Consider the following 14540-nt stretch of genomic DNA (forward strand, 5'->3'; position numbering starts at 1 on the left):
GTTCACCGCCAAGGCTGCACGTGAGAATCACCTGGGGAACTTTACACAAATATCCATGCCTAGGGCTTAATGCTCAAACATCTGTTATTAAAATAATCCCCCAGTGATTCTGATGCACAAAGGATTGGAAACTGGTCTATAACATGAGAGTTGATGGCTGTCAATAGGTGAGGGGGAAGAAAGAATAAAAAGGATTGAGGTAAGGCAATGCTAGGTGAGAATGAGAGTAAAATTAAAAAATTACACACATGTACTGGACAGGAAGTGACTGTTAGAGCGAGTAATAAAGGACAGGTGTCAGGAAGGCAGTGCAAGTCTAGCTTGCAATACGCCAGTGGAGAGCTTCCTGTACCAGGTCTGCACCAGTGGCAATCAGGGGTCTTCTGATAACTGAAGAAAGGCTGCTTGGGTGGGGCAGCAGGATGGCTGGTACAGAAATGTGATGTGTGCACGCCAGAGAAAGAGTCCCTGCCTTTCTCTAAGAACAACCAAGTTATTTTTTTCTTCTCTGCAAGTGGAAAGAGAGGGCAGCAAGTATGCCTAAGCCGTTGGCTAAGGGAAAAACCTTAGCATCCAGTGATCAGGAAAGCACACACACTCAGGAGGAGCCTTATCTCCTACACAAAGTGGGTGAGCCAAGGACTCTGGCCAGGGATGGTCAATTCCAGAGGCTCAGCCTAGTCTCTCCTGGGTACAAGTCACAAACCTGCCATGACAGAAATATGGCAGCAAAGGAAAAGTAATACATGACAACACCTAGTAGATCAGAACAATGTTATTTTGGAGACATAGCCCAGAGGATTTATGAAAGCATTCAGTCACAATATCATCACAGGAGAGGCAGTAAGTAGTATTCAGAGTGGAGCAGGCAGATGGATTCATGAAATGTAGAACTAGGTAGAAGGCAGAGAAGCCGGCAAGACCATATTGGATAAATAAAAGCTGGAAAGAAGGCCTTTCACTAGGGAGAAGTCAGTGGAAAGGACTGAAAAGAAAGCAGGTGACAAGAAAACAAAGACATCTATAACAGGAAGAAAGTTATACAGAATGTGTTAAGCAAAGGGGATCCAGTCTCTAATCCCCCAATACCAAGGGGAGGCTCTCCCCACAAAGGATTGGGACAGTCAGAGGGAGGAAGAGGCTTCTGGAAGCCAAGTGAGTGAGGGGAGAGCTCTTTTTTGGAGCAAAACCCAGAGGACATGCTCCTTAGAACACAGAGATGGAAACAGGAAGTGTGGGAGGCAGATGCATCATGCCAGATGGGAGGGCCATGCTTGTTTGGGCATTATTATTGTTTGTATTGTATTATTATTTTTATTGTAAATGTCAGGGGCCATGTAGCAGGAGAAGGAAAATAGCACTTCTGGAGGGGAAGGATTCATGAAGTAAATTAGAAGTGATCATTTGCTGAAAAGGAAGGACATGGATGGGTTAGGAGGAACAAGAGATGACAGCCTTTAAGTTACAGGCTGATGAAGAAAGGAGAAGGAGGCATTTTTTCAGGTGGTGGAGTGCTGTGTAAAGCTCTGGTCTTTGGAGGAGATCCAGTTCTGGTTACAATGAAGCCAGCAAAGTAAAACCCAGGTTGTCTGTGAGGGAAAGACCTTGCTTCTGGAAAACAGAGTCATTTTGTGATCAGTCTTAGTCCAGACTAAGGCTGACTACCCTAAGAAAGAATTTGTAAAGGTTAGAGGAATAAAGGTAGCTCTGGATCTTGGAAGTTAAAATAAGGTTGGAAGTGAAAAGGACAACTGGACTGTAATCACACTAAAAGGAGGTGGGGAAATCCCTGTTGTATGCCTAGCCTACTGGGGCTCTGTAGAAGCCAGCTTCCTTCGACTGTTATAGAAAGCTGGTCTCCCCCTGCCCCCCCATCTTTCCCCTGCAGCCTCAATCTTTCCCCAGGCTAACTGGGTCTTGGTTAAAATAGTTTCCACTGTGCTTCCATCCTTACCTGCTTCCATTGGAGCTGAACTCCTACACCAGCCCAACCCCAGGTACTTCCAAAAACAGCCCTTCCCAGCCCTCCCCTCACAGCCAGCAGTGTTCTCTTCCTCTTACCACTACTCATTGTGGGAAGGCCCTTCCCAACTGGTGTCCTACAGGCTGCTTTTTCCTGGGAGCCTTAGAGGTCAGGCCAGTGCTGCCTTGCTGCCCTGCCTTGGCCTGGAGAGACACCCAGCCATATCTGCAAGAGTCACCTCATCTGTTACTTTGAGGTTTCTGAAGTCATTCTCATCCGACAAAGCATCTCCAGCATTTAAAACGACTGACTTAGCCTGACATTAGAAGACATGAGCATGTGCTTCTTTCCTTTGCTTCTTTTCAGCTGAGGACAATTGTGCTTGGGAAAGGTCCAGGAGGATAACAGTATGAGTAAAAACGTGATAGGGTATGATGTGAATCTCCGCAGTATTGGGAGCTCAGCAGCAACTTACCTTCCCACCTGTGCAGACTTCTTCATTAGGAAGAGCTATGTTGGGGGAAGGACAGAGGATTCTTTTCCCTGAGTCACCTGCTGCTGGTTTGTGCCTCCAGACTCTCATTTAAACCATAATAATCACAGGCTCTTGCTTACCTGTACTCTCCAAATTACCCTTATTCCAGTGGCCTCACACAAAGATGAAAATAGACACTGCCGTGTGTGTCTGTTTAGCTCTCCCTAATAATAGCTAATGTGCAGACTATAATATACACTGCAAACATAAAATGTTATATCAGTGCTAAGTTGTAATAATAATAATCCTGCAAAAATGTAGCAGAAGGAATTTCCACAAGCAATTTAAGGGAGATTGCTGCTTCAGTGGGGATACAGGTGTTACTGAAAAACAGATCAATTGTACTTTGTTGACAACCTAAGAGGGGATAGAGTCAAAGATTGGCTGTTTGGCAGGTACCCCGCCATGCTCTCTGTGTCTGTGTCTGACCACTGATAGTCACAGTAACTCGAGGGTCTTCTGAGGTGTGCGGCTACTCTGGCCCTCATCAGCCCAACTAGAATGGACCAGGGGACAGCTCGCCAGGAGCCTCAGGCATTGGGATCTTTACTCCCTTTATTCCAGCTGACAGCCTAGGCACTTTCAAATGCAGCATATGGGTAAGTTTGGAGGGATGGACAACACTCTGCCTTTGTCAAAGCTGTCCATAAGGCCGTTTCAGAGGAGACAGCACAGAAAAGGGAATCCCTGAAGTAGAAATAATGATTTGTTCACTGTGTCATGCTTTTGTGGCGGTGATGAAGCAAATGACATGCTTAGCCCCGTTCCAGGCCCCACTCTTACCATGATGATGACTGCTGCTATTATTTGAGGAAAATGAGAGAAGAACAACTGAGTAGTGGCTGTACCTTTTTACTGGAGTCTCCCCGGAACTCTTCTATCTAAGGCACAATAGGGACAGGATAGGGTTGTCTTCTCAGGTGCAGAGTAGACAGCTGTGGACACACCAAAGAAGCTGAGGAATAAAATCAGAATGATGAGCCCAGACATGTAGTTCCTTCAGAAGGATTTCCTCCAAACCACCCACAGCCTTGGTGCAGGGACTGGGGTATGGAATGGGCAGTGGTTCCCTATGGTCTCTGTACCAGGACTATGAGCACCACTTGAGGACTGGGAGGAGTGTGATTACTCAGGATTTAGGCTAAACATGTGGACATGGAAATCCTGGGGGTGGGGCCTGGAAACCATATACTTTAATTTGCTCCCCAGGTGATTCTACTGTGGGCCAGTATTAGATGAGCACCTAGTTAAAGGTAACACCAGCAAGTAAATGCCAACTTTTCTGTGGCTTACCCAAAAAAGAAAAGTTTTTTATTGTTACTTTGTTTGTTTGTTTTATTCCTGGGTCACAGAGTAGTCCAAGCCTCTTTTCTTCTATTTTATACTCAGAAGCCCAAGCCCTTCTAGCTGTAGGAGGAGAATGAGAGACATTCAGAAGTCTTGCATATATTCCCTCCATTGCACCCAGGAGAAATAGCCATGAACAGGCCCCAGGGCCTTCACCTCTCTGCACAGAGAAGCTGAAATGTCTCCACTACAGTCTAATAACCACCAGAGACCTTAGGCCCCCAAGCAAGAGTTTCCTACAGGGCGTCACATGGGTCCCTGAGTCACTACACCACTATAAACTACAGCTCTGTTCGGTAAGGGACCAGAAGGCACAGCCAGGGCAAGAAAGAAACATGTGAAACTTAAGGATATTGTGGCTTTATCTTCTAGGCCTTGAGCCTGTCCCTACCCTCTGTTGTTCTAGACCTAACAGTACAATTCCCCACCAGTGAGATACTTTGAAGAACTTTTTCTTGTCTGCATGTGGGAAAGCAATCCACCATTCAGCAGCCTCTTCTCAGTATTCCAGAAGAGTGTCTGGGGAAGTAGAAGGAGAATGTTAAACACAGCCCTCTCCACAGATACTAAGATTGAGAATTCTGCAAAAATCTAGATTTTGCTAGCAACACTATGTTAGTGTTTTGTTATTTAGTTACATCTTGCCTGAGCATGCAAAAGATATTAAATCTACTGTCAGTGTATTGGGATGTAGCCCAAAATAGCTTACATTTTTTCATATATTCCTAATTATTTTATTTTTCTGAGGCTGGCTCAGTGAGAGAAGAGAGCGATTTCAAGACTTTCACCAGACGATTTACGTACAGAAGTTAAGCATGTCATTATCTGTTACCATGGAAACAGCAAGTAATCCACAAGATGGAGGAGGAGGTCACTCTGACCATAATTAATATAAAGAATAATGGCTTATATAGATTCTAGTAAAGGATACAATGAGATTCCCTGTAATACCTCTAAACCTGTTTCCCAGCAGTGCAATTTATTCTTTGGGTCAATTTTTGCATACTAGTGTCACTGTGATAGTTTTAGTAGTTTGATGCTAATTTTGGAAGTGAAAATTAATTTTGCTTAGCAAAAGTTTCCCATCATTTGTAATCCACCCCTGCCCCTTTTGACCATCTTGATGTTTGAACTTAGGGCCTGAGCTTGCTAGACTTGCGTAATACGGTTAAGCCATGCCTCCTCCAGCCTATTGCTTTTAATTCAGCATATTCCAAGATCCAGAGTTTTCTAAACACCAAGCAAGTATAAAAGTCTGGCTGTAGGGGCTGGGAAGGTGGCTCAGTGATAGAGCACTTACCTTGTATGCATGAGGCCTTGGGTTCAATTCCTCAGCACCACATAAGCAAAAAGAAAAAAAGCCGGAAGTGGTGCTGTGGCTCAAGTGGTAGAGCACTAGCGTTGAGCTGAAGAGCTGAGGGACAGTGCCCAGGCCCAGAGTTTAGGCCCCACGACTGGAACCCCCCCCCAAAAAAACAGTCTGGCTGTATTAGATTTGACTTTCTTATATGCTCCTAGCTATGTTTTCTCAATAAATAAACTAATAGGTAATAATCCAGAGGCACGCTGGATTTAACAGTACTTTTAAAAATCACCAAAAGATTTCATTTTGTGACCATAGTTTATAGGTAGCACATCTTACTGTATTCCTTTTTTAAAATTGAAATTTAGTAATCCGCATAGGATAGCTCTTAGCTAAACATTCCATATATTGTAACAGTACATCCTTGGAGATTCTTATTCAAAAGTGCACAAGCAATTTCATTTTAATCCTTAATTTATTTGAGTAGTGGATTTCTTTTACAGTCTCTTGGGGGTTGCTTCTGTCCTGGAAGCTTGATGACACATTTAATCAAAACTTTTCTTAATTAGTAGTTTCTCGAAAGAACTAAAGAGAATAAAATAGAGAAAGATAAGAGCTGACCTTTCAAGTTTATGAAAAATCATATGAGGTCAGAAATTACTAAGATTTTGTTTCTTTTAGAATTCTAATCCACGAAATATAATGGAACTTCTTTCAGGCAGCCTTGTTTAAGTGGTAGATTCAGGACATCATCTGGATGTTGAGTGATGTTTGCAAACAGGTGTCCTGAAGCTAAATGGAGTCAATGTACAATTTCTCACTCTTTAGAAGAGAACCACTTTGCTGCTGTATAAATGAACGAGCCTTTTTTTCATAAATATCAAGCTTGAAATCATTTAATCAAGAGTGTAAATCACTTATGTGCCTCAATTATAGAAATGATGATGGGATTGGCTAGGATATTGATTTCTTTTAGAGGGGAGGGAGACAAGGAGGAGGAGAATTATAGCTGTTTCCTTTCTTTTTTTTCCTTTTCCTTTTGAAATATAATGATATCACATTCCTATTCCAGGAATGCACACAGCATTATGTCCTTCTTGGCAGGCCCAGTGGTCCTGGACTTAGCCAAAAATAAAAACTCTCAGCTGTACTATTCCATAGGCTTCTCAGAGAGCCTCTAAAATAATGGACAGTGCACTTTTTGTATATATTTATGTGCAGATAATTTATTTAAATAATGTTGCTGGCACATGCTTTATAGCTGCTTGCATTTTGCTACACAGATTCTAGCATATCTTGCAGACTATGCAATTCATTTGGAAAATGTAATTTCCATCCCTGCATACTAATCGATTCCTTCACAAACACCTGCTATCAGTTATGATAATAAAAATGCCACTCTGAATTGAAAAGGGGCCAAATAGAGCTTCCTAAGGAAATGACTTAAGTGTCTTTGAATGCTACTAAATGTAGTAATGTGCTTGTGTAGTGCCAACATTTTTTTCATCATTTGCATTTTCTGTGATTTTTGCCCTATTACACCATCCTTCATTCAAATGATGCCTCATAACCATTTGGTGGTGGGTTGGTGAACTGACTTGTTAGGAGGTGGTATCTCAGGGTGTGGGTAAGATGTGAAGTTAAGCTGCACAGTGTGATAAAACACCAGCTTGTGCTCCTGGGTATGCCATGGTCATTTCTGATTTTATAAGTCCCTGAAAACTGTAAAACTGCCTGCTTCCTTGGCTTTGCACATACACATACACCAAATAAAATTTCCTTTATTCATTCTAAGCCTCCAGTTCATTCCACGCACCATTGCCAAACTAATCTTCCTAAATCGCCAATTCTATCATGTCCCCTGTAACCCCCAAACACCGTCAGTGGTTCTCAATTGGCCGCCCCATTGAGCCTAACTTTCCCCATCCTCTCTCAGCACCTGAGGTGGCTCACCTTCCTCTCATTGCTCCCAGGCAGGCACTTGACTTTTTGTTCAAGCTCCTCTCCTTCCTGCCTTCACTTCTCATCTCTGGGCTTTTGCTTATGATCTTGCTGTCTTGACTGAGTTGCCTTCCTGATTCTTGAGTTTTCCATCTTTCAAAGCACACTTGCTCTCCCAGTCCACATTTCTCCCTCTCTCCAGACGCCTCCTGAATATATTTCTTTGCTGTATGCCTTGGCATAAGTTTCTCATTTGTTCATTCAGCCTACATATATCGAGTGCCTACTATATGCCCCCATTCACTGCTTTCTCTTCCTTCAAATGTAGTAGTTTCTTTTTAAATGTGACTATGTTTCAAATTCCTTGAGAGAAGCAACATCTAAGATGCCAAGTAAGAAGTCAGACCTGGGCACATCGAAGTACACCACAGATGCTCTTGACTAAATGATCCCAAATGGCTTGAAGTAGGGAATTTCTGGCTAATTGCCTTTCTGTTTGATTAGTATTTTAGTGTCTGCTCTCCATGGAATATCATTTTGTGAAGGGGGATACTGTAAAACACTTAACTGAAATTATTACCATAATTTGATGTTTGATAATGGTGGAGAGAATTCCCTGAGGTCTCATAACACCTGTGCAAACTCTATGAAACTTTGTACTACTCTGTGCAGGTGAGGCATGCCAGGGGTTAACCTGGATCTTGACCTAGGACACAAGGGATGTGGTGACACATGGAAGTAAGCATGTATTGAGTCTGATGTATGATGGGTGCCCCACTAAGCCCTCATATAGCAGAAATTATATCGATGAAGTTCCTGGTAACAAATGTGACAGATTTTCTTTCCTATCTTTTTGTGTCTTTCCTGAAATGGGGGGAGGGGGGGAAGATGAGATACTGGCAGAAAGAGTAGAAGGGAGACTGGTTTTGTAACAACTAAAAGGAATGCTAAACACATGTAGACTGACACAGTACAAGGAGAGAGAAGGCAAAGGCTTGAGTAAGCATGTGGGTTTACAGACTGTTTTTGCAATTTGACTTGCTGGGGCAGGAGGGTGTCCAGTATCAGGAACCAGGGGATTACCCTCCCCAGTCTTCATTTGGTACCATTCAGCCTTCTTCAGTGGCTCTCAGCAGTGCCAGAAGCAATATCTCTAAGACCCACAGTCAGTGCCTTAAACTCTTCTGTGTGAATGAAATCTGAATCTGCATATAGTGAATTTCAGGTTTCACCTAGAAGTAGACGAACCACTTTGCTTTGTCAGTGGGGGGAAAAAAAGTTTTAATCGGTTGCTGAAACAGATGGAACCGAGTTGCCATTCTGATAGGAGTTAGAGAAAACAATTTGTGCAATTTGTCCCAGCAATAGAGCAGGAAGCAATGGTGTGTATATAAATGCCTCTCTCCCCTGGGAGGCTGTCGTACACCTCAACCTGTGGAATGGATGGTTCTTTGAAAGAAAACAGTACTGCCAAGGAACTGAGCAATCTGGTAGCATAGGCTGTGGCAGATAGGATTCTTAATGGAATTCTAAATACCTTCATCACTGCAGAGCCACACAGACCAGCTTCTGTGAGGATGTCTAGGTTTGGAAGAGAGTTCAGGTGATAAGAATGTAGAAGGAATTAATCCTGTGCCTCCAAGAAGCATTTGTGTATAAAAAAAGGATACATAGAATAAGTTAAAAACGATTCAGTAGAAGGTCTAGGGATGTTGATCAGTGACAGAGCAATTCTTTAGCATGTACAAGGTAACTCCCTGTACTCTTTCTGTTTGTCCTTCAGCACTAGCTGCTCAGGCCTATGCTCTTAAAGAGGAGAATGACAGCCTCCGCTGGCAGCTGGATGCCTACAGGAATGAGGTAGAGCTTCTGAAGCAAGAGAAAGAACAGCTTTTCCGAACAGAAGAAACCCTCACTAAGGACCAGCAGCTACAGTTCCTACAGCAGACCATGCAAGGCATGCAGCAGGTACTGGCCCCCTCTGTGTATGTGTGTGCCATTGAAAGAATGGGATACTTTGTGGGCCCTGTAGGTGTGAATGTGCAGCCACTTGCCAGAACGCGGGGGGGGGGGGGGGGGGAGAAATGACCGTCCAAATTTTAAGTTCTTAGGAAAGGGAAATTTAAGTTCATAGGAAAAGTTCATGTCTTTTCATGGAAAGGTAGAATCTAGAGAAAAGCCAAGGTAAAGAAATATGTGGAAGATCACAACACTGGAGATGGGAATCAAAGTGTGAAAAGTTTGGAAGTTATAAGGTTATATCTGGTGGTACATATTCATAATCCTAGCAAGGGGGAGGCAGAATTTGAAGCCAGCTGCTGGCATAGATCAAAATCAAAACAAGAGCCTGGAGCACTGGTAATCCTAGGTACTCGGGAGGCTGAAATCTGAGGATCACAGTTTGAAACAGTCCAGAAAGTAAAGTTCATGAGATTCTATCTCCAATTATTTAGCAAAAAGCCAGAAGCAGAGGTGTGGCCCAAGTGGTAGAGTTCCTCCCTTGAGTGAAAAAATCAAGGGAGAGTTCAAGGCTCTGAGTTTAAGTCCTGTGCCATCATCAAAAATAAAAACAAAAACCAAGTCTGTAGGCATGGCTGAAATTCACTATATGCAGATTCAGATTTCATTCACACAGAAGAGTTAAGGCACTGACTGTGGGTCTTAAATATATTGCTTCTGGCACTGCTGAGAGCCACTGAAGAAAGCTGAATGGTACAAAAATGAAGACTGTGGAGAGTAATCCCCTAGTTCCTGATACTGGACACCCTCCTGCCCCAGCAAGCCAAATTGCAAAAACAGTCTGTAAACCCACATGCTGACTCAAGCCTTTGCCTAGCAAGTAAGTACAAGGCCATGAGTTCAAGTCTGATACTCCACAAAAATAAATTTCTCCATAAAGTATAGGCTGTGGCACATGTTAGTAAATCTTTACCAAACATAGCACAAGAGTTTTTTGTTTTTTTTTTACGGGACAACTGATTTCGTTTTCAAAATCAGTGTAAACATAATCTATATTGTTCCCATTTCTGGATTATACATAGGGTCTCCATAGGAAAGATTGTTGAGGGAATGGATGTGCCCAGTGGGAGCTAGGTAACTTTAGAAATAGGGCATTTGATGTCTTTGTTGAAGAATGCCTGGAATTCTGAATGTAAAGCTCCGCATTTATGATGGTTGTTAGAAAGGAGGTATCTGTCTTGGGCTTTCAAGTAGGAAAAAGGATCATACAAACTGAGAAGTCAGAAGTGGGAGAGAGAGGAAAGCCCAAGGATTGGCAGCTGTGGGAATCGAACCAGAGATTTGTGACTGAGTTTGTATCTGAAAATTCCAGTCAATATATGATATTCTTAAAGTATTTAGACCTTTAAAGTTATGGTAGAATAATAGAGCATAAATTATTATCATCACACATGGACATTTTATTCACTCCATGGAGTACAGAAATCCAACCAATATTTCCTGGAGAAAAAAAATTGCTTTTATTTAAACTGGAGAACTCTAAGCAGAACGATGGAAAGTCAGTGGAGTGCCTTTTACATTTGTCCCATCCCCATTGACTGTTCTCAAAGACCAGAAGCATGAATTGCTTTCAGAAAAAATATGTTTTAATGATCAAGGATGCCCACCCCTGCAACATGATCCAGACAGGAAAAATAATTGAGAGGGAAAGGAAATTAAAAAAAAAAAAGAATCACAGATTGGGAAGTGAGCAAGTTAATGACCAGGTCACAGAAATTATGTCTTAAACAGCTCTTGCCATTTTAAAGCAATTTCTGAGTCTCGGCTCTGAGTCTTAACTGGTTGATGTTCACAGTGCGTGTTAGACTAATCAGTGAGATTCAGAGGTCAGAGTCAGCCAGGGAAATGTCATTGCAGTCATTGCTCAGGTCCCTGCACTTGGAAATCGATGTAACAGCTACTGCTGTGTGAGCCTACTGGGGTTGTCCCTATGCCCAACATGGGGCAGAAACTGGTTTGTGTGGGGAGGGAAAGGGGAAAGCTTGCTGGGAATAGAATCTGTTGATTTCCCCCAAAGAATGCAATACCAGAAGCAGCCACACTTCAGGAAATAAGCCATCTTTTCCTCCAGGAAAGATGACTTCAGTTGCTTTGAAAGGAGACAAAAAACAGTAAGCAGAAGTAAGGGTATACTACTTGGTCAGAGAGCCACATGAGTCCTCCATGCAATGGTACTGAGGCCATAAGCCTGGTCCAAACTGGGAAGGGTTAGGAAAGTTCAGTCTTCTGAAGGAAGGGTTGCATTTATGAAGCTTTTCATTCACTCACAGAATCTCCTTGTCGATGGGAAATGTGCACAAACGTAGTTCTTCATTTGTATTTCTAGGGTGGTTTGGCTCAGTTTTAGCTACAGAATGTTATTGTCTCATCAATGTCAAGGCCACAAGTTCAAAATCTAGCTGGGGAAGGAAGGGCTGGTTCCTTTAGGGGCTGCACAGAAGACAGATCTGTGCTTCTGTCCTGGAACTGGTGTGTGGCTGGCAATTCAGAGCTGGCCTTAGTTTGTACGCAAGTCTCCCTGCCCTCTGCTTCTATTTCTGCATGATGTTTTCTTTTGTTGGATAGCTGAAATTCTGCTTATTGTAAGAACACAGCTCATATAGGATTAGGTGCTCATCCTAATCCACTATGACCTCATCTTTGCTAATTATATCTGCAATGACTCTTTCCTTAAATAGTATAACATTCTATGCCATGGAGGGTTAAGATTTCAATATATGGACTAAGGAGAGGGGCACAGAGAAATTTATATTAGACGATAATAATCAAAATGTGTTTATTGGGCTTGACACCAGTGGCTGATTCCTTAACCCAACGCGCACACAGAGAGAGAGAGAGAGAGAGAGAGAGAGAGAGAGAGAGAGAGAGAGAGAGAGAGAGAGAGAGAGAGAGAATTTTAGGGAAAGAGATTTCTTTATTAAAATGTGGAAACTGCTGAAAGTATGACAGCCCCAGTTCTCCTAGCCATCTTCAAAAGGCTGTGCAACAGAGAGTTGGGCAGCTAACAAGCACAGGCAATAACAATGTAGAACATGGCAGTTATCCTCCTTTCTCTTGATCACTACTCACATTTGTTTTTAATGTTTCATTTCTTCCTGAAATACCACCAGTCAGATAATGGACACTACTAAGATACCACTTTTTTTTTTCTGTCTTAACATTATCTCTTGTCATCTTTGCTGAAGCTTCTGCCTAACAATCGCTTTCTTTCCAAAAGTTTATTTCATTTTCTGATGGTTACCTTTCATTGAGTCTTGTTTATTTGTTGTTTGTGCTGTTTGCTTTAGGTGCTACTGAGGTCTGAACTGAGGACCTTGCTTCCCTCATGGGTGTGAGCCTAAGCTGCGATCCACCTACTTTAGGCTTTCCCTCAGCGATCATAGATAGGTGCCACTTCACTGGCTACCCTTTCATGGAGATGCGAGTATTGTGGATTTTTCTGCCCAGGCTGGCCTGGAACCAAAGTCCTTCAATTCTCAGTCTCCAATATAATTTGGATCACTGGCATGAGCCCCTGGCACCTGGCTCATGCTATCTTATTTTTTGTATGGTTGAAGTGACTTCTGAAATCCTTTTGAGAATAGTAATTAGAATTTTTATTTCATTTGTTTGCAAGACATTTCTATTAATTCCAGAAGTCATTGTTTGGTTTTCAGTATTTCAACTTCTTCTTTGTGTACAGTCTTCTTTACAAGTAGATTGTTTGCAATTAGATGAACAGGACTTGGTGTGCTTCTGGGAAGTTTTGTTATTTGCTGATTGCTGTGTACCCAGGCCTCCTATAAAGCGGCATCTTTTATAATACAGTAGCTATCTGAGGGCTCCTTTACTAGTGGGCTTCACTTTAGAAGAGCTGAGGATCTCCCAAATGTCAAAAAATCTGTCAGATAGTATGAACTGCCCGGTATTGCCCTTGTGTTCTCTTTGCTCTGTAAGTTCATTCATTGACAGGCATTTGAACTGCGTCTCTAGAGGAAGGAAATACACATACATATACAGGAGAGAGCTTGCGCGTGTGCACATGCATACACACACATACACACACACATACACACATACATGCACATACAGCATGTCTTGAACAGAAAGCTATTTCTGGGCCTTTTAACTCTAGCCCTATCCCTGAATGAATTCCTGCTTAGTATGTGGCTGGGGTGGGAGTGGGAAAGTATGGAAAATTATTGTGGCCATCAGGGACATGAGGGATGGGATAAGGAATAGTAAACAAGTTTTATGAATGTCCAAGTGGAAGGTTTAAGGACCTTAGGGTAGCATATTTTAGAGTAAAGATGGCAGCCTGGGATGAGGAGGCAAATACATGAATTAAAATAGTTTTACAGAGGAAATGAAGACTAATAGTAAAAGGTGAAAGAAGAGGCTGAAATATGCAATAAAAAAAGATAGAGAACTGCCCACCCTGTCTCTGTTGCCTAGTCCTAGAAGACAGAGAGAGTTGAGGAACTGAGAAAAACCAATGTACCAAAAAACTAAAATCCTTCTCATAGCTGAAAACCTAAGTTGTAGGGACAGCACTGGGTAGAAGGAGGCTCAGATAATGTAGGGCAGAGACAACATAAGATTTTTAAATGACACACCTGTAATCCTAGCTATTCAAGAGGCTGAGATCAGAGGACTATTGTTTGAAGCCATCTCAGGCAGGAAAGTCTCCAATTAACCACCAAAAAGCCAGAAGCAGAGCTGTGTCACAATGGGTAGAATACTAACCTTGAATGTAAATGGTAAGGGACAGCACTCACACTCTGAGTTCAAGCACACACATACACACACACACACACACACACACACACACACACACACACACAGAACTTGCCTGGAGAAAAATAGGGGGGAAAAAAGAAAAAGGAGAAATAAATTCACACACACACACACAACACACACACACACACACACACACACACACACACACACACACACACACACACACACACACACACACACACACACACACACACACACACACACACACACACACACACACACACACACACACACACACACACACACACACACACACACACACCAGAACTTGCCTGGAGAAAAATAGGGGGAAAAAAAGAAAAAGGAGAAATTCTTCTAAAAGAAGAAATTCAATGCTTTTATCATGATAAATTGCACCTTGAGTTTTCACAAAATATCTAGAATTCTAGATATTGAATATGAAAAAACTAAAAATGAATTTGTTTGGAATTTATTCACTAGGCATCAGGAAAATCTACCTTGTAGGTAGAATTCATGAACCTCAAAACTGTCCAGTTGAAAGGAAGAAATAGCTTATACATGATGATCTGGTTGCAGATTTATTCAGGAAGAAGCTTTTTAACAATATTATCATAATGCCTTTAATATATGAAACCATTATACATCCATGCATAAAAGAATCCAGTATCACTGGACAAGGCAAAAACATCTCA

The 14540-nt window shown here is 42.2% G+C and overlaps 1 protein-coding gene across 12 annotated transcripts in view; it reads left to right on the plus strand.

Annotated features, from left to right (window-relative positions):
- The window catches only part of LOC138831335 (ecto-NOX disulfide-thiol exchanger 1), a 542641-nt gene that overhangs the window by 445579 nt on the left and 82522 nt on the right, over positions 1 to 14540 (plus strand). For all 12 annotated transcript variants that reach the window (XM_070028466.1, XM_070028467.1, XM_070028455.1 and 9 more), the window contains one exon: positions 8873 to 9057. In XM_070028466.1, coding sequence (XP_069884567.1) covers positions 8873 to 9057 — 185 coding nt within the window. The remainder of the gene's footprint in view (positions 1 to 8872; positions 9058 to 14540) is intronic.

The sequence above is a fragment of the Dipodomys merriami genome, unplaced genomic scaffold (genome assembly GCF_024711535.1).
Source record: "Dipodomys merriami isolate MVZ:Mamm:240054 unplaced genomic scaffold, mDipMer1.0.p SCAF_192, whole genome shotgun sequence".
NCBI classification, from domain to species: domain Eukaryota; kingdom Metazoa; phylum Chordata; class Mammalia; order Rodentia; family Heteromyidae; genus Dipodomys; species Dipodomys merriami.